The sequence below is a fragment of the Chiroxiphia lanceolata genome, chromosome 16, assembly GCF_009829145.1.
Source record: "Chiroxiphia lanceolata isolate bChiLan1 chromosome 16, bChiLan1.pri, whole genome shotgun sequence".
NCBI classification, from domain to species: domain Eukaryota; kingdom Metazoa; phylum Chordata; class Aves; order Passeriformes; family Pipridae; genus Chiroxiphia; species Chiroxiphia lanceolata.
In genome coordinates this window covers 2,051,695-2,070,007 of record NC_045652.1, presented here as the reverse complement: position 1 = coordinate 2,070,007, position 18,313 = coordinate 2,051,695, and the positions used below count along the sequence as shown (strand labels likewise).

Sequence of the window (18,313 nt, the reverse complement as noted above, 5' to 3'; positions counted from 1 at the left end):
TAACTATGGACTGAAGTAAGATTTTTCTGAGCCTTTGATTTTTCTGTGCAAAATATAATTAAAAACACCAGTTGCTTTGACATGATCACACCTCCACATTTACAGTGCACTTGAGGAAAGGAAACATGGACTCATCTAGAATATCCATGGGACAGAGGCAGGAAAACAAGAACAGCATCTGGAAGTGGTTGAATGGAGCACAACCTTTGTACACTTTCAGGTGGAAATGTCTCCATACATCTGGCAACGGTATGGAAGCTGGGAAAGGAACCTCCAAGGCCCATCCAGCACATGAGGAAGTTGCTGGAAACAGAGGTCTGGGGACAGACTGGCATGAGACATCACAACTTGGCATAAATATCTGACTTGGGGGTTGATATTCATGCTGGAAAAGCCTGCAGAGAAGATGTTTACAGGTGGTAAGAAGAAGTGAGATGTCATCTGTGCCTGGTGAGAAACCAGCTCACTGCCTCTCTCAAGAGAATAAATTCTGATCCAAAAATCTGCTTTGGACAATGACACAAATTGTCTGCTCTACAACCTCTTCAATGCTAACAGAGACATCCATGGATGCTGGGAAGGCTGCTAATGAATCCTTTGGACCTAGGAATAACCCTGCAAAACCAGGTGTGACAGTGTCCAGGGTGACAGAGCTGAAAGGTCAGGATGCCCAATCACACAGAATGAGACACTCCAGCACAACCCACATCAATAGAAATTACTGAAACCTCCAAACTGATGGGAAAATATTCTGCAAGGAGAAGCTAATTCCATCTGCAGGAACAAGGAAGGAAAAGACACAAGCATGCTGAAACATTCTATTGAGGACACTGTTCTTTATGAGTTCCTTTGTAAAGGAACAAGTGACAGGGAGGACAGAAGAGTGGGGCCAAAGATGAAAGGAGAGGGAAGGTGCAGGGATGCTGAGGATGGTGTGATTATGGCAAGTGGGCCAATAAAGGTTCCTGCCTCCTTGATCCAGGCTGCTGACCATGGTACAGGTGACCTCCTTCCAAGGCCAGGTTGGATGGGGCCTGGAGCAACCTGGGCTAGTGGAAGGTGTTCCTGCCCATGGCAGGGGGTGGAACGAGATGAGCTTTAAGGTCCCTTCCAACCCAAACTATTCTGGGATTCTGTGATTGCACCACACAGCAGCCACACACCTGCACGGCTCAGTTCCACTGAGAAGGGTAACCACTACCAGAGTCTCCTCTGCTCTCCATGAACATGCCCATTCCAACAGTGGGTCACAACATTTCCTGACTGAGCCTCACAGTTGCTCTCTTCTTTCCCTACCTCTTCCTCCCAGTCAGTCACAAGATTTAAAGATGGTCAGTGATTTAAACCAGTCTTGCCCCTGCCCTAGCAAACACTCCCAGTGCAGCCTCCCCACTGCTGTGTCTTTGGGACAAACGGATATGTGAGGAATCAGTCACCCATCTGAATCCCAACCCCACTGGCTGTTGCAGTTTACACAGTGCATATGGCAGAGAAGGGAAAAAAAGGGGACAGAAAGAAAAGGACATTTCCCAAATGTCATGGGGACAAATTCATGAACCCAGAAAGCACATTCAGAATGTTCACAGCCCAGTGAAATAATGGGCACAGAAACAACCATTGCCTGATACTGTAATTCCTGGCACACATTAAGACAGCTGAAGCTGGCAATTCCAATTCAGACAAATAAGCAGCCTCCCTGCTCTGCTTCCTGCTCCTTCCCTTCTACCACTCCTGCTCTGGGGCAGCACTTGTGCAGTGACACAAAAGAAACCTGGAGAAAACTAATCCATCCAAACAAAATTAAGCCAGGTAAATTCTCCACTCCAGCTCAGTATGTGTCTGCCCAAACTCCTGACTGGCACAAGGGAGAAGGGGGTGCTGCAGTTGTGGGGAGAACAGCAGGGCTAAGAAGATGGGGCTTATGAATTTGAAATACAAGAGAAATGAAGGCTAAAAGAATGTTTCATGGTACAGATGAGCCCTTCTCCCCCTTTCCTCCAGCCTCTTACTTGTGCTGCTGCCAGTAGCTCAGCTGATCTCATCACAAGCCAGTCCAGGGACTAGATGGCAGGAAAAAATGTTGATTTTCTGCCAGTTTAGATTTCTGAATAACTTGATGCATGGCCAGTCAAATGCCACTGTCAGCCCAAGGGAGCTGCTGAGCCTGTACATCACCCCTTCCAACAGCAGCCCATCACTCCACCACTGCCAGGCTACACCTGCAAAACCTTACTAAAAACTGCAGCAACAAAACCTGGTTTAAAAGGGCAGCCCTGAACCAGTCAGAACCAGGACAGCATCAGCGAACTACTGGTTACTGTCCTTAACAAGTGAGATCTTCAAAGAGAGGGCAGGAGGGATGGCAGACCAAAAAGCCAGAAAGCAAACAGAATTTATCACTTAATTTTTTAAAGGTTTTGAATGCCTACACAATCATCAAAGCTGCATTTTTTGGCCTGACCAGCTTCCACCTTCGACACAGACACCACTCCCCACACATCACACCGTTTTAACAGATGTGATTTATATCAGCTCAGCAAAACCAAGACTGTGACAGTCAGAGATGTTTTTCTGTTTTAGGCTTGGCACTTCTGTGTGATCCAGGGCTGCTGAGATGTGACAGGGCAGAAGATCCAGGGGGGTGATGGACTGGAATGCTGCAGATGCTCTTCCAACACACAACATTGTCCACGGGTCCAGCCCCACTTTCTGTGCAGTGACAGAGCGACATCTCCAGGGAAAAAGAGAGGTGGCCTGGACTGCCTGGAGCTCCTGCAGGAATGACCTGGCTACCTCAGGAAGCTGGATGAGCAGGAGCCAATATTTAAGCCCCCTGTTCAGCCTCTCCAGTGTACAAGCAGGACTGAAATGCAGCAGGGAAACACCCCATGGATCTTACTCTACGAGTGAATTTTACCCAAAGGAAGTGGTAGCTTACACTGTGGAACCACAGTGGCAAATTAATATAATTTAAATACCAATTAACTCAAAATCTGAACCGATCTGCTCCCTCAGAGGGGACTCCCAGGCCTTTCAAGGTACTAGAGATCAATGCTGCTTTAGGGGCAGACAGATCTCTGCTGAGATGGAAATTCTCCTCTGCCTCATACATTTTGCAGCTTCCCCTAGGTTTAAATCTGCCCAAAGGAATAATCTGAACAATCCCTTTGCAAACAGCCAAGGGAAATGGGCAGCAAGGCAGGATTTGCTGCCAACAGAGAGCACCAGAATGACTCCAGCTGCAGGGGACCTTCAGAAGCCCCAGCCCAACCTCCTGCTCCAGGCAGGACCAGCAACACAATCAGACCACAGTGCTCAGGGCTGGAGTTGGATCTTAAAGACCTCCAAGGGAGAGACTGATCAGCCTGCCTGGGCAACCTGTTCTACTGGATGACTACCCAAAGGGTGAAAAAGTTTCCTTATATCAAGTCAGAACTACTTTTAATTCCCAGAGATTTGTCCATGGCCTTTAGCACCAGGCTGAGATCTCCTTAGTCACCAGCCCTTGTCTGGTGACACATCAACAGCCCAGACACAAGTAAATAGCAACAGGAATTACAGAGCCTTTTTGGTGACATACAAAGGCTTTTAAAACAAGTAAGTCTGGGGCTTTTTTCATCCCCCTTTCTGTTGTTACAGAAACGTTACCTGTCTCTGCAGCACACTGAATGCACTCAGGACAAATGTCTGCTTTTTGTAGACTGGAATTTGAATAAGGTAATACAGATATTCTGTGCCTCAATCTTCTTTAACTAGCAAAAGTACATGACTGAAGACAACTCTGCCCCTGCAGAGAGCAAAGCAGCAAAGCTCAAACTGAGTAAGAATAAAAATGATGCATTATTTGATCCTTTAAAACAGCTCAGAGGCTTTAAGTTCACCTCTAAGTTTTCCTGGAAAAGGTGTGGGGAAAACATCTGAATACAAAGAATTTATGCCCTGCAGCCAGCTGGCAGACCTGGTTACCACTAAGTAGGAAGAAAAGGGAAAGGAGTGGGTGAAGTAGGAAGGGGATAAGTCCAAAAGCACAGGACAACAATTGAAGCTCATTGATTTTCTGCGTTTGGATTCAAGCATTTCAATTTTTGCCTAAGCTACTCCTTCTGTTCTCACATTCTTCCAATACCAGAAGTCTTCTAGACATCTCTATGTCAAAAGTTTTCATCTTAGCAAGGGAAAACAATGTTTCCTTCCATTTTTTTCTCTAGTGATTTGCTAGAGAACAGTGGTGTTCCTACTGCCTTGCCCTGCACTTGGGGCAAATCAATTTGCTGCTGGATTGAAAGCCTCACCCTCACCTTCACTATTCATGTTGGCAGCTGCTCCTGCTTTGTTACAGAACAAAGCAGTTGAGATTGGCTCCTGCCACACTTACACAATGGCAGCTGTTTTTCTTAAGAGGGTGTTGTCATTCATTCAGCAGGAGTGAGATACAAGGAGGAGGAGGAACTGTGAGGAATGTGACAGCACTCCTGATGAGAGCACACCTGCCAGGGACAACACACAGGGGAGGGACTGAGTTCATGGAAGCACCAAGTACCAGCCTACCTGGAGCTGTTCCTTCCTAGATGTTGAGCTACTGTTAAACACCTCATCCTAAATTCATGTCCAGTTTTAGGTTCTGAATTGGAACATGGCTGTAGTTACACTTGACTAGACATGACTGCAATGCTCTGGGGTTTGTTCCTTTTTATTCCATTGAGGAATGAAGATTGGGGGAGAGAGGGAAGATCCACCTGAAACAGTGGGGCAGAAGAACCTTTAGCATCAGGCTTGTTGACCTGTGAGGGGGGCTTCAAACAAGGTCTGTCAGGCAATGATGATGATGATGGTGATGATCAGCCTGACAAGGAATGGGGCACTGTGAACACTGAAGGGGAGGCTCTGGAACGTTCCTTGTGAAGGCAGCACAAGCAGGATCCCACCTCAAGTGCCTGACCACAAGTTCATAGAATTACAGAATCACAGAATCAGCTGGGTTGGAAGGGACCTCTGAGATCATCAAGTCCAACCCTTGATCCAACCCCGCTGTGGTTCCCAGCCCATGGCACTGATGCCACATCCAGTCTCAGCTTAAAAACCTCCAGGGATGGAGAATCCACCACTTCCCTGGGCAGCCCATTCCAATGGCTGATCACCCTCTCTGTAAAGAATTGCTTCCTAATACCTAACCTAAACCTCCCCTGGCACAGCTTAAGACCATGCCCTCTTGTCTTACTCATAGTTGCCTGGGAGTTCATCCATCATAGGGAACAAAATGAGGAATTAGAATGCACATAGCTGTGATCCCACTGGGATTACAGAATGTGGTGGCCAGTTCCCACATTTGGAGGGTTGCTCCCAATGGATACAGACATCCTAGAGAGGACAGGCTGGGAGGTGAAAAGGAGTGAGTGCTCCCTCTACAAAGGAGCAGCCTGAATGCCCTGAACATTCCCTTCTGAGGAGGGAGGAGCCACTGAGTTTTGGTTTTTTTATCATAGAACAGTTTGGGTTGGAAAGGGCCTTAAAGCTCATGAACAAGATGAGCTCCAGGGTCCCTCCCAACCCAAACTGTTCTGTGATGTAAGAAATACTGCTGAGCAATACAGGAACCACACACAGGTCAGAGCCAAGCAAGCAGAACATCAGAGACAACACAGCACTGAACTCTGTGCTGAGGATTTATGTGACTGCCCACGGCAGAGCCCAGCTCAAGAGGGCTGAGAGACAGAAGGATTGGGAAGGCACTGGCAGAGACTGCAACATAAGACCAGTGGAGATGACAGGCCTTTAAATCACCTGCCAGCACTGAGAGAAATCTAAACAGAACTAAGAAAAAAAGAAGAAGGGGGAAAAAAAAGACCAGACTAACATTTTTTGCCCACAATTTTCAAGTCAAAATCATTCCGAGAAGGTTCAAGTCAGCAATAACACTGACAAATTCCCAACTGCCTAAAATAACCTGACAGAGGAGGATTTCATCCTGTGAATCAAATGTGTTCTGTATTCATTATTACATAAAATGCAAATTTACCATAATGACAACTCTCCGTTTTTCCTATTTGCTTTTGTGGAAGAGATGAATTATAATGACTCAATAACAGCTCATTAAACATTCCCTTCAAGGATTACATTTTTATTGTAACGAGCTGACAAGTGATATTGTTTGGATGTGTAATTTATTTGAATTAGTGCACGATCCTTTAATGTAAACCTGAGGTCAGTTTGCAGTGTCTGAAGAAATCATCATCCAAATTAATATTGATTGGAAGTTGGTAGTTGCAGTGGTGTCTTGCTCACCACCACAAAGCAGCCACTGCCACGTCCCTGCTAGAATGTGACACCTGAATTATCCTCTCCCTCTGTCAGAGGTAGCACAAAGCCTCAAGGCTCGAAGGAGGGTCAGGATTAGTCACTCTTTTCAAGGAGAGTGTTTATTATATTAAAGAGCAGTTGTTCTTGGTGAACTTGGCAGTTCCAGGAACTGTTAATGGAATCTGCTGCCTTCTATCTTGAGATCAATTAGCTCAATACAGGGCACATTTCTTGCAGCAAAGAACCTCTTCACCAGGTGGCTGATGCACACTTCAGTCCATTTCTTATTTCTCACCCAAATTAAAAGGCAGCACCATCAAGCCCCTCTCTATGCCTTCTTAGAGCCCAAGCATAGGAACTACAGACCTGTTTTTAACAATTTCTCCAGCTTGAAAACATTTGCTCTCCTAATTTCTGCTCACCAGGACAGTGCTCTAGTTAATCCTTAGATGACTGGGATAAAGCTATTTTAAAGTCTCTCGTTGTGGTGGGTTAGAGAAGGAGGAAGTGCAGATGACTAATGATGCAGACAAATCTCTTTTGAAAGGGGATGACAAGCACTGTTTCCAGGACTGTTCATGCACCAGGCTCTGATTCTTTAACACAAAAGGAGCAGGTGATCATCTTTGGGCCACCAGCAACTACAACACCACCAGGTTTCACCTTACCCATCCTGCTTCTCTAGTTTCCATAACTCTGTGTTCTTCTCCACATAATAGCAGGGACACTGCCTCATTCCAGTTTACTCTACAGATTCAGAAACAGGAGCTGTTGGCTTAAATATTCTTGTGGCTGAGTAGGAAGAGAGATGCAGGATGCACTGTCTGAAGTTTTCTCATTACACAAGGGCTGGCAGCAGGTACTTACAGGGAATGCTGCACTGCCAAGGTGAGTTAGACCCTGATTAACAGGCCAGGCTCTGACCAGGTCAGGTTTCTCCTCAGTCCTCTCAAAGGTGGAACAAAGCTTGAGAAGGAGACAGGCACACAGCTCTCCAGGTCAGCAAATGTAAAAAAAGAGGGTTCAGAGTGCAGGGGCCTCCACTGGAGGTTTCCATTGACTTCAGGACTGTATCAGGCTCAAGGTAGGCCCAAGTGGGAATGGAAGTGGATTTCTAGCAAAATAAATACAACTCACAGCCCCAGGCCAGAAAGTCTGTCCTGAGATTTCTTACCTTCCCTTGTTCCCAGTGTTTGACCCTGCTGCAATTCTTCTGAAATGCACAGTTTGGCCCACTGGTCATTCCAACACCCGAATCCTCTGCAAAGGATTCCAGCAATGTCCTGGAGCTCTCAGAGAAGGCAGTGGCCATGCACAGAGCAGTAACTCACACTGCCAGCCCGTGCCAAGGTTCTGTGCCAGGACATTTATCCAAGTGCTCACTGTTCACACGTGCACAGGGTTCCACTTTCATACATTTCACAGAACTCAACTAGAAATTGCTTTCACACAGCCAGAAGACTGAGAATTTTTTTACTATTTAAAACTCAGCTCTTACTGTTTTGCCCCTGATGAGATTATGCACGTTTGTGCACATGAAAATGCCAATCTCACAGCTTCTCTTTTCCATTAAGTACCAGCAGCAGAGCATAAAGCTCCTCAATTTCACAGACATCATTTTAACATTACCTACTTATGTCATTTGGTGCAAAGCACCAAACATCAGTCCCAAATTAAGAGTTATTTCAGCTTTTTCTTTCAAACAATCGCCCCATTTAAATGTTTCTCAATGATTTAAATGTCGATCTCTGGGGAGGAAACATAAATTGACCTGTTCACTCAGTGTTGCTGCAAGTGATCTGATTGTCTCCTATTCCCAGGGAATTTCAAGTGGTTTCCATTACATAATTCAGACATTTAAAGTCTTTGTGAATATTCAAAAGGATAATGCAGGCTGGCAAGGAAGGCAGAAAGACCATAACATGTACAAGACACTTATTCATCTCCTTACCAAATGAAGCTTGATAAAGAGAATATGTAAGACCTAAAGGCAGTATATTCAGAATGCACTGATGGTTTTTCTTCTGGAGTGGAGTCACTGCACAAGAAATTCAGTGAGACAAGTTAAAAACTGAATTCATTAGAGATCAGATCATCGGGTGAGTGTCTGTGCCACAACAAAGAAACTTGCCTGACTGCAAAACTCAGTAGATCCTTTCCCTGCCTTCCTTCCCCAGCTGCAGAGTATTTAATTTATAAAAGAATTAGCACAGATTTACAACAGCAGCAAGAAAGAACTAGACTGAGTAGCCTGTGCAGGGGGTTCACATCCAACCACAGCACTAAGCCCAGAGGCAGAAGGAACCTCTTTCCCTCCTCATGGGCTGCTAAAGGCAGGATGTGAATCTTTCCATTGCTCAGAAAAACTTGTGATTAGGGTTTCAATAATTTCTTGTTTGATCTCCAGCTCGTGATAAAGTAAGTTCTAGAGTCTGTCAGACATGAACTTGAAGCTGTGAGTAAAATGACCCCAAATCTGGGATCCTATGACAAGTTTGTCGCCCACCTGGCACATCGGATGTCAAGATATTCCAGACGAATCCACGGATCTTTGAGCACTGAGGGGATTGATCCGACTGAGATAAACAGAACTCATCTCAACTCTTTTCATTTCCCAGGAAGTCTTCCTGTAGCTTTACTGGGAGACAGCACCAACAGAGCACCAGGAGCAGGTAGGCACACACCTGCCTCAGGGCACCCAGAAGCTCCTCTGGGAGCCTGCAGCCCGTTGCCATGGCATTGCTGGGGGACTGTAGGTTTTTGCTTCAGTGAAATGAATGCACACAGCAACATTTCCATCTTCCCTAACACGCTCTCCACACGCCCTCCCACCTTCTCTGTATCTCCAGCTTCTCCTTTCAGTGATCATCATTTCTCTGCCAATAATTTCTCTTGTCCTTTTCTCCTGTGCTCCCCTGCCCCTACTCCCTCTCTCTGTGCGTTGCCTTCTCCCTCCTCTATTTTTTTCCACATTTCTCCATTATGGGATTTGTGTGCCTCAGTGCACCAATACTGTGATCCTTGTACACTGGACTAAAGGTCAAAATAGAAGCAATCAACAACTCACATGCCTGTGCTTACTTTTTACATCTGATATTCAACACAATTCAGCAACACCAGACCAGCAGTGCTCTCTTGGTACACATAAAAATGTTTAAACCACTCATAACTCAAATGTACATTAGTTAGAACATTAAAGACTGTAACCAATCAGTTTTCATACTAACCTTCTGCTGGCTATTTCAATAAACAGCAGTTTTTTGAATTATTCATGCAGTGGGAATGCTGAATCCAATATTTCCAGTGGGACAGCTCAGTGCAAAAAACAAGACCCAAGGGGCATCTCAGACTGGAGCAGAACTCAGATATCCCTGTTATGTGCATATTCAGAAGCTCTGATATCAGAACTCTGAAAGACTTTAATGAAGAGGGGAGTTTATTTGGAGAGGGTGGGTTGCAAAGGGAAAGTCACAATACAGTCTGTTTATTTGGCTTTTCCTTGTTTAATCATGAAGCACTGCTTACTGAGAGCCACATCATGGAATCAATCATGGAGTGGTTTGGGTTGGAAAGGACCTTAAAGTTCATCTCACTCCACCCCCTGCCATGGGCAGGGACACCTTCCACTAGCCCAGGTTGCTCCAAACCCCATCCAACCTGGCCTTGGACACTTCCAGGGATGGGGCAGCTACAGCTTCTCTGGCCAACCTGTGCCAGGGCCTCACCACCCTCACAGGGAAGGATTTCTTCCTAACATCCACTCTAAATCTCTCAAATTTCAATTTGAAGCCATTTCCCCTTGTTCTATCACTACATACCCTTGTAAAAATGGTTTAAGCAATCCCAAACCAAAGGTAACAATCGAGTGGCTCAGAACATCCTCATCCCTGTGTCCACCACCTCATGGTGGTCCTTAGTTGAGATTCCACAGCACCAGCATAAATGCAGCCTGAAAACACCTTAGAAGAAAGCAGCTGCAGAAGAAAGTACTTCAGGGATGTCCTCTGAGAAGCACTAGAAAGAATAAGCATGTTCTCTCTAGGGAAAAGGCAAATGCTAAAGGATATTGCCAAGTTATTCTGGCACGACACAAACTAATTCCAAACCCACCTTTTTGAACTGTATTGGTCTGTATTGTTCTTTAAAAGAGAGGCATTCATTCAAAATCCAGAGACAAGTTCAATCCCCAAAGCTGAAAACCCCTGAAAATTGTTTTTTTTTTAGAACAGCTGAAGTTCTAATAGCTTTTGTGTCTAAACATCCAAAACTATTTCATCTTGGAAATGGTAAAAATGAACCAAGTGTGCTGAATCCTTCTACAAAGCAGAAAAATAAGTGCAAATCTTTGAGGAGACATGGCACATAAATCCCTGCCTCAGCACAGAGCTGCAGGAAGATGGAGTAATTCCACAAAGGAACAGAAGCAGAATAAAAGAGGTGGCTGGAAGTACAAAAAGGTGAAGGAAACTGCAAAGACAAAAGGCCCTTGTTCAAATTCCTTGGATCCAAGAATGAGTATGACATGACCAGCTGTCAATAAGTGTGAGAAACTCACTCTAAAGAGGAGTCATGTGAGGATTTCTGCCATCTCCAGTTGACAATGGACAAGTAATTTAATATTTTTCATAAGTTTCAAAGGGCTCCTACATCAGAGGTGCTCTGCAGGAGTGAATTTCATCATCAATTAACTGTTTGGTTCACTCAACACCTTTAAGACCCTTTGAACACAGAGAGTTTCTCAGCCCAGTGCCTGGCAGGAGACTCCCACCAATGGCCCTCCAAGCAGCACTCCTTATGAGTAGGAGGCAAAGGAGCACCAGGAGCTACAAGGCTCTGCTCTCCATGTGACTGAGCACCCACAGCACGAAAAACAACCCTAAGGAATCCACACCAACCACCAGCACTGCAGTCTGGAAGGGCTCAATGTCACTTAATTAAAACTGCGTGCCTGGGTACAATCTTTAAATCACTTTGCTAATTAGGAAATGCACTTTGGCCCAGATCATCAGCTGTGTGACAACAGCAGGGTGCCAAACCAGGTCTGAGTCCAGCTGCAGGGGAGATTAATCTCATTATTCAGAAGGGTCTCTCAATCAGAACAAAAATTCCTCCTCAAAACGTGCACCAAGTCAAGGAGAGGGGTCCAGGAATCAGTTCTCGGAGCAGCACAGGGAGTGCTGGATTAATCTAATTACACTGCTGTTGCTTTTTGCTGGCAAGCTATTTAGCAAAATGTAGAGAGAGGATAAAAGAATTGCCTCATGCTGATTCTGCAGAAGATAATTAAGATTTGTTTGGTGGAACAAAACACAAATCAGGGTTGGGTTAAAAATCAACATAATTTTCAATGTTTTCTGACAGCTGAGAGAGCGTGTATTAAAATGGATTAAATGTAATTATCCTCATTACTTTTTCCCCTGTTGATGCTGAAAACGACACAAGATTATAAACTTTAGGACAACATTCAGCATTGTTTTGGAGCAAATTGTTCTTTTTCTTCAAGCAAGTAATAAATAACCCACAGTTTTGCTTCACCAACAAGTAGCTAAAGAAGTGAAGGATCACCTGAAAAGCAGATCGAGACTGACAGAAGTGAGAGATCTACCATTGTGTTCCAGGCTGGCAACAGACTAATTGAAAATGGATTAAACAATGCATTATCTCTCAAAAATAAAAATTCCAAACCCTCACTGGTTTGGAAACAGCAGTGCACCAGCAATTGGTTTAGCTGGGACCCAGATTAGAATCACAGAATGATGGAATGGTTTGGGTTGGAAAGGACTTTAAAGTTCATCCCATTCCACCCCCCTGCCACGGGCAGGGACACCTTCCACTAGCCCAGGTTGCTCCAAGCCCTGTCCAACCTGGCCTTGGACACTTCCAGGGATGGGGCAGCCACAGCTTCTCTGGGCAACCTGTGCCAGGGCCTCACCACCCTGACAGCCAAGAATTCCTTCCCAATATCCCATCTAACATTCCTTCCCACTATCCCTCTGGCAGTGGGAAGCCATTCCCTGTGTCCTGTCCCTCCAGGGCCTTGTCCAAAGTCCCTCTCCAGCTCTCCTGGAGCCCCTTTAGGCACTGGAAGGGGCTCTACGGTCTCTCCAGAGCCTTCTCTTCTTCAGGCTGAAATTCTTCATCCTCTTTCAGTTCCCAAATCCTGGAGCTTGATTTTGAGGACTGACATCTCATAATGACTTCAAGTAACAGTTTAGACTCCAGCACTCCTGAAAGTCTGGCTATAAGAGACACACACAACCTCCTCTCCTACCAAAGCAAGAGCTTCTACAGCAGAGCAGTTGTGGCTGCCTGAGTCACTGTGTTGCTGCTCATAAAAAGCTGGTCAGAGTTTCATCATTTATATATTAGAAGTATTTTTAGGCACAAGTAATAGAAGTGTGCAGAGAAAAACCACATCTTTTTGTCCCAAGCTTTTACACTCTTTAATTCTGTTTTATGCTGCAGCGCTGTTTCCGTGCTTATCCCAGGAAATGAAAAGCCAAACCATATGGGATTCCCAGGTGCCTCACAGAAAGAAGGAGAAAAAGGAAAATAAAAAATGCTTTCCATATTCTAAGCATGGCACGGCCCTGAATGACAAAGGTTTTTTCCTTGTCTTATTATCTTTTAACAAAAATCCCCCAAAGAGCCACCAACTCATTAACAAACTTCTGCACATGAATTTATAACCAGTTTCAGGTAGCTCAGTTCAAAGCATTTCTCCTTTGGCTATTAAGTCTCAATGGCATTTGAACAGAAGGGAAAAATCAGATTTTAGGCTTCATGTCAAGATTATGATTTAATTGATGACTTTTTTTTTTTTTAGGGCTAAGAATACGGACAAGAAGATTATAAAACAAGACATATGAAAATAGCAGGCTGACTACAGATATAAGGTGGAAAAATATCTCCAGAGATAGTGCTTACAAAAAGGGGGGGTTAATGGGAAATTGGTTCACAGGGATTAACAAACTGTCAAATGGCCACATCACCTTTGAAAAGATAAGTTATTTTATCCCTCAAGCCAATAATGAAGCAAAATATCTGAGACTTCTCAACAGGACACAGTATGGCTTTCCCTGTGACCAAGGGTGATGAAGGAAAGAGGAAGCATTGGTTAACAACTGGTTAACTGGCTGCACTGCTGAGGCAACTCCAGTCCTGGGATCAGTTCTGGGCCCCTCACAACAAGGCAGCCATGGAGGGGCTGGAGCGTGTCCAGGGAAGGGAACGGAGCTGGGAAGGGGCTGGAGCAGCAGGAGCAGCTGAGGGAGCTGGGGGGGCTCAGCCTGGAGAAAAGGAGGCTCAGGGGGGACCTTCTGGCTCTGCAACCCCCTGACAGGAGGGGGGAGCCGAGGGGGTGCTGGGCTCTGCTCCCAGGGAACAAGGGACAGGACAAGAGGAAACGGCCTCAAGTTGTGCCAGGGGAGGTTTAGGCTGGACATCAGGAAGAATTTCTTCATGGAAAGGGTTGTTGTTAAGTATTGGAATGTGCTGCCCAGGGAGCTGGTGGAGTCCCCATCCCTGGAGGTGTTTATAAGGAAGGACTGGATGTGGCACTCAATGTTCTGCTCTGCTTGACAAGCTGGGGATTGGGCACAGGTTGGACTCAATGATCTCGGAGGTCTCTTCCAACCTAAATGATTCTGTGATTCTGTAACTCCAGGTGTAGCACACCCACCACACCCAGCAGCATTGAGGTCCAAAAGGAGATTGTTCACTGAAACAGGTTTTCAATGAAGAACAGAACATACACTGGGTAATGATTGTGAGAAGGATGAAAAGCCAGACAACAAAACATGAAGCTACAGGAAGCTGAAGCAAAGACTGGTTGAAAGCATTACAGTCCAGTAAACATCCAAAGAGAAGACTGGAGCAAGACAAGACACAGATGCAGATTACCCAGCTGGAGAATCCCCCTGAACTGATGCAACTCAGTAAGCTGATAGAAAACAGAATTTCTGCCAAACAAAACTGAATTCCATGGGGGAGGATCTCAGCACATATGATCTCCTCACTGATGTTCTTTGCTGTTTCTTTTGCTACTATGAGGAAATGGAAGAGCCTTGTGATGAGAAACCCTTATATAACAGTTGGTGGCAGACAGTAAAAATAAGCACCCAATATCTCTTAGCACATACACTGTATGTATGCACATGCATTGATTAATGTACTGTAAGCAAAGACTAGAAATGCTGAGAACCTTCTTCATGTACAAAAAGACATCAACTGAAAATGACTCTGTGGGTCAGAGACTGACAAGGGGCATAATAACCACACTGGTTTAACTTCTCTGACTCAGAAAATAAAGCTGTGCTGTTGTGTTTGGCCAAGAGCTGTAACACTCACTGGGCTGTCCAGAGCTGGCTCTACAAACAGTGATGTTTTTGTGAAGGGGCACTGAAACATTTTCTGTTCTAAGGACAAGCACTACAGGCTCTACAGTCCTGCTGACCATTTCTGAGCTGTCTTACCTCAAACATCTCTTGCTCTGCCCGTCGATGATCATCCAGGAGTTGCTCCATGTAGGTCAGATTACGGAATTTTTCGAGGTAACTACTGTATTGTTTCTGCAGCTGCTCCTCAATCTTCTCGTACTCATCCATAAAAGCAGGACTGGGGGGAACAAGCACAAGCTGCTCAGTGAAATCTGCCTGGAGAAGCTGTAGCTGCCCCATCCCTGGAAGTCTTCAGGGCCAGGCTGGACAGGGAAGGTGAAGTGGAAGGTGTCCCTGCCCCGGGCAGGGGCTGGAATGAGATGGCCTTTAAGGTTCCTTCCAGCCCAAACCTGGGGGGTTGGGTTAAGCTGGAACCACCCAAGTTCTGTGATTCTCTGATTCTGTAAATAGTGCCCTGCATATGCAGAATTCTGAAATACACTTTTGGTTTTGCAGCTTCCCTTCCATGTCTGCTAAACCAGCCTCAAAGGCCCTTTTGTTTGTAAGGTTTTACACTGCTTCAGACACCAAAAGCTCACTAAACCATCATGCAGAAATTACATAAAGCAAAAGGAAGGTTGCTGTGCACCCACTACCATGACCTTTCACAGAGGCACAAAGGCAGCATTTTGGCCCCTTTAGCAGGTGAATTTAAGTTGTTCCGCAACTCCAAAAAATTAGTGTGTAGCGTGGCTGGTAAATCACATACTTTGCTGGGCACTTCCTTGCCACAAAAGTGCCCTGTGTCATTACAGGCATAACTAGACTTGTGTGACGAAGCGATGATGTCCTTAATACCACACAGCTAAATACTGCACCCTCAAAACCACTGCTGCTGCTTGATGCTTCACACCTACCCAGTACACTTCCTCCAACACTGATCCAAAGGTGTATGTGAAACAATGTCATTCCTTCCACTGCTGATTTTTCTAGTATTTGCCCTTGTTTTTTTATACTAGGTCAGATTGTAGCTTGTATAAACCTACAGCCTAATTAAGGGGAAGAAATCAACCCAAACTGTAAACCTGAATACCTTGATACCTCCAGTATCTGAAGGGGCCTACGAGGAAGCCAGAAAGGGATTCATCATCAGGAGCTGCAGTGATAGGACAAGGAGTAATAGGTTCAAACTGAAAGAGGGGAAATTTAGGTTGGATATATGGAAGAAACTCTTCTCTGTGAGGGTGGTGAGGCCCTGGCACAGGTTGGCCAGAGAAGCTGTAGCTGCCCCATCCCTGGAAGTGTCCAAGGCCAGGTTGGACGGGGCTTGGAGCAACCTGGGCTGGTGGAAGGTGTCCCTGCCCGTGGCAGGGGGTTGGAATGAGATGAGCTTTGAGGTCCCTCCAACCCAAACCAGTCATTGATTCTATGATTCTACAGATTTTATGTCAGGATCAGAGGAACTGATCCCAACAAGGGATGCAGAATGAATTTTTTAACTAGTGGTTAAACTGGTGGTTTAACTGGTGGTAGAAGTCTCTGGGAACAGTTCCACCCTTTATGCTAAAACTCATTTATGCAACAGATAATCAGCTCATAATCTTTACCGAACACTTTGTAGAGTCTGTAGCCTCTTCTGGCTTCTTTCCAGTTCCAATTTTCGTTTTTCAATCTTGGCTTCCAAATTGCTTTCATCCAAAGCCACATTATTCAACATGTCTTTAGTCTTTTGGACTTGTTCCTAAAAGAGAAGGAAAGTGAATCGTGGCTGGCCCTGGAATAATTAGAAATATCTTTCAGATGCTGAACATCATTCTGTATAATCTCATCTGTGTTTATTGAAGTAGGCAATGGAAATTAAAAAGTTCTTTGTGACCAGGATAATGAACTAACTGGACACTTCTAAATTTAAAATACCTTATTTTTTTCAGACATTTTTAAAGAAGAAAACGAAAAAAAAACCCCACAGCTTTAACTTTCCTTCTCACTGAAAAAGCAGTAAAAGATAAAAAGAAACCTATCTTTTGGAACCATTAAGATCTTTTTAAAACCTATCTTAATGGAATCACTAAGGTCTTTTCCAACCTTAAGGATTCCACGATTCTATCTGCATAAACAGAGATGAGAAATGCATTTATTTCTCGGTATTATTTTAGGGAATTTTTGGTTTCCATAATTTTTTTTTCCTTTTCAAGGTAAAGGTCGCTTTTGTAAAGAACTTCCTCTATCTGAATATCTTCATCCTTTCCTAAATCTTGCTTTATCTGTTTTTTCAAACTATGGGAGGCATCCTGAACATTAACACAGGTGCTACAGGAGGGGGAAGGGGGAATATTCCAGCTCATGAGGATGAGCTGAGTACAATCAGTGTGCTCATGCTCAGGAAACCATGAGCATCCTTTGAGGAAGAGAGAGAGAACTTCAGACTCGCTGAAATTCCAGCAGCAACTGTTTGTGCTGCTCAGCTCAAACAGGTCACTTAATTAACTGGGCCAGAACTAATTAGCTGAGGTACATGTTGTTGGAAGCCAATCAGTTTACTATGCAGCTTTTAGTTCATCAGTGCTACTGCTAGAATGCAAAGTGTATGTTAACAACCTTTAACATTCAGATAGACTGTGAGCAGGAGCAGAAACATAAGATCATCTGGAATATCTACTGATTGGGCACTGGCTGTTTAAAGCTGCAACTCCACTCCTTGTAATTCCACACTTGGCCTGGATACAGTCTGCAGTTAAATAACTGATAGTAATCACTAGGATTTAATTAACCCCCCTCCTCACACAGTGCAGCAAAAGGTTTGGAAATTCAGGAACCCAAGCAGTGGAGCAAGGACAGAGCTGCCATGACTGGGACAGACAGAAGTTCCTCCAAAATGAGAACCACGACAATGCCTTGGCAGGGCACTGATTAGCACAGTGCTACTGATTAGCACTGATTAGCTCTTCTTACCTTTAGCTCAGCTATCCTGCTTCCAGAGCCCAGCTTCCCAACTCCAGAGGTACCAGCACATTTTGGGTCACCAAGGTCACTCCCTGACTCTGCAGAGTTTACACAGCTTAGACAAGGTGGGGGGATGTAGATTTCCGTGCTCATTTAGGCCATTTTTATCCCTTCTGCCCAGCTTTTGGGGCAAAGCTCCTAAGAGAGGCAGGGAATATGACTAAAATGTGTTTTCTCCCAAGAGAGAGGCCAAGTGCAGCTATTTGATGAAGGAATGTTTCTGCACATTGAACCAGCAGTTACATAGTTGACAGTGCAGCAAAGAGGATCTTAACATCTTCTAGGTGCTGCTGCTAGATTTGTTCACCCTTCCTGCTGCAGGTGTGATTTCTGCCAGCTCACAGCCATCACTGCGCCCTACCTCATTCACTATTGATAAAAAGAGCTACATCCTTCTTGCAGCAGAGAAATTATAATTTTTCAATGAAATAAATATAATTTTGCTTACCAGAACACTGTCAATGGCAATTTTCATCACCTTCTCAGCCTCATTTATCTCCAAAGGTCTGGCAATAGATTCTGTTCTTGCTTCCTACGAAATAATAATACACCAATATGATTCCATGCTGCACAAAGCAGTAGTATGCAGAACTGAGGGTGATCAAGCAACAATGATGGGACCATCTGCATAATAA

The 18,313-nt window shown here is 44.8% G+C and overlaps 1 protein-coding gene across 2 annotated transcripts in view; it reads right to left on the bottom strand.

The window, feature by feature from the left end:
* CLUAP1 (clusterin associated protein 1) overlaps positions 1-18,313 on the bottom strand; it is a 62,245-nt gene that overhangs the window by 23,259 nt on the left and 20,673 nt on the right. For both annotated transcript variants that reach the window (XM_032704278.1, XM_032704279.1), the window contains exons 6-8: positions 18,127-18,210; positions 16,283-16,416; positions 14,772-14,913 (exon numbers count right to left, since the gene is read on the bottom strand). In XM_032704278.1, the coding sequence (XP_032560169.1) occupies positions 14,772-14,913; positions 16,283-16,416; positions 18,127-18,210 (360 nt within the window). The remainder of the gene's footprint in view (positions 1-14,771; positions 14,914-16,282; positions 16,417-18,126; positions 18,211-18,313) is intronic.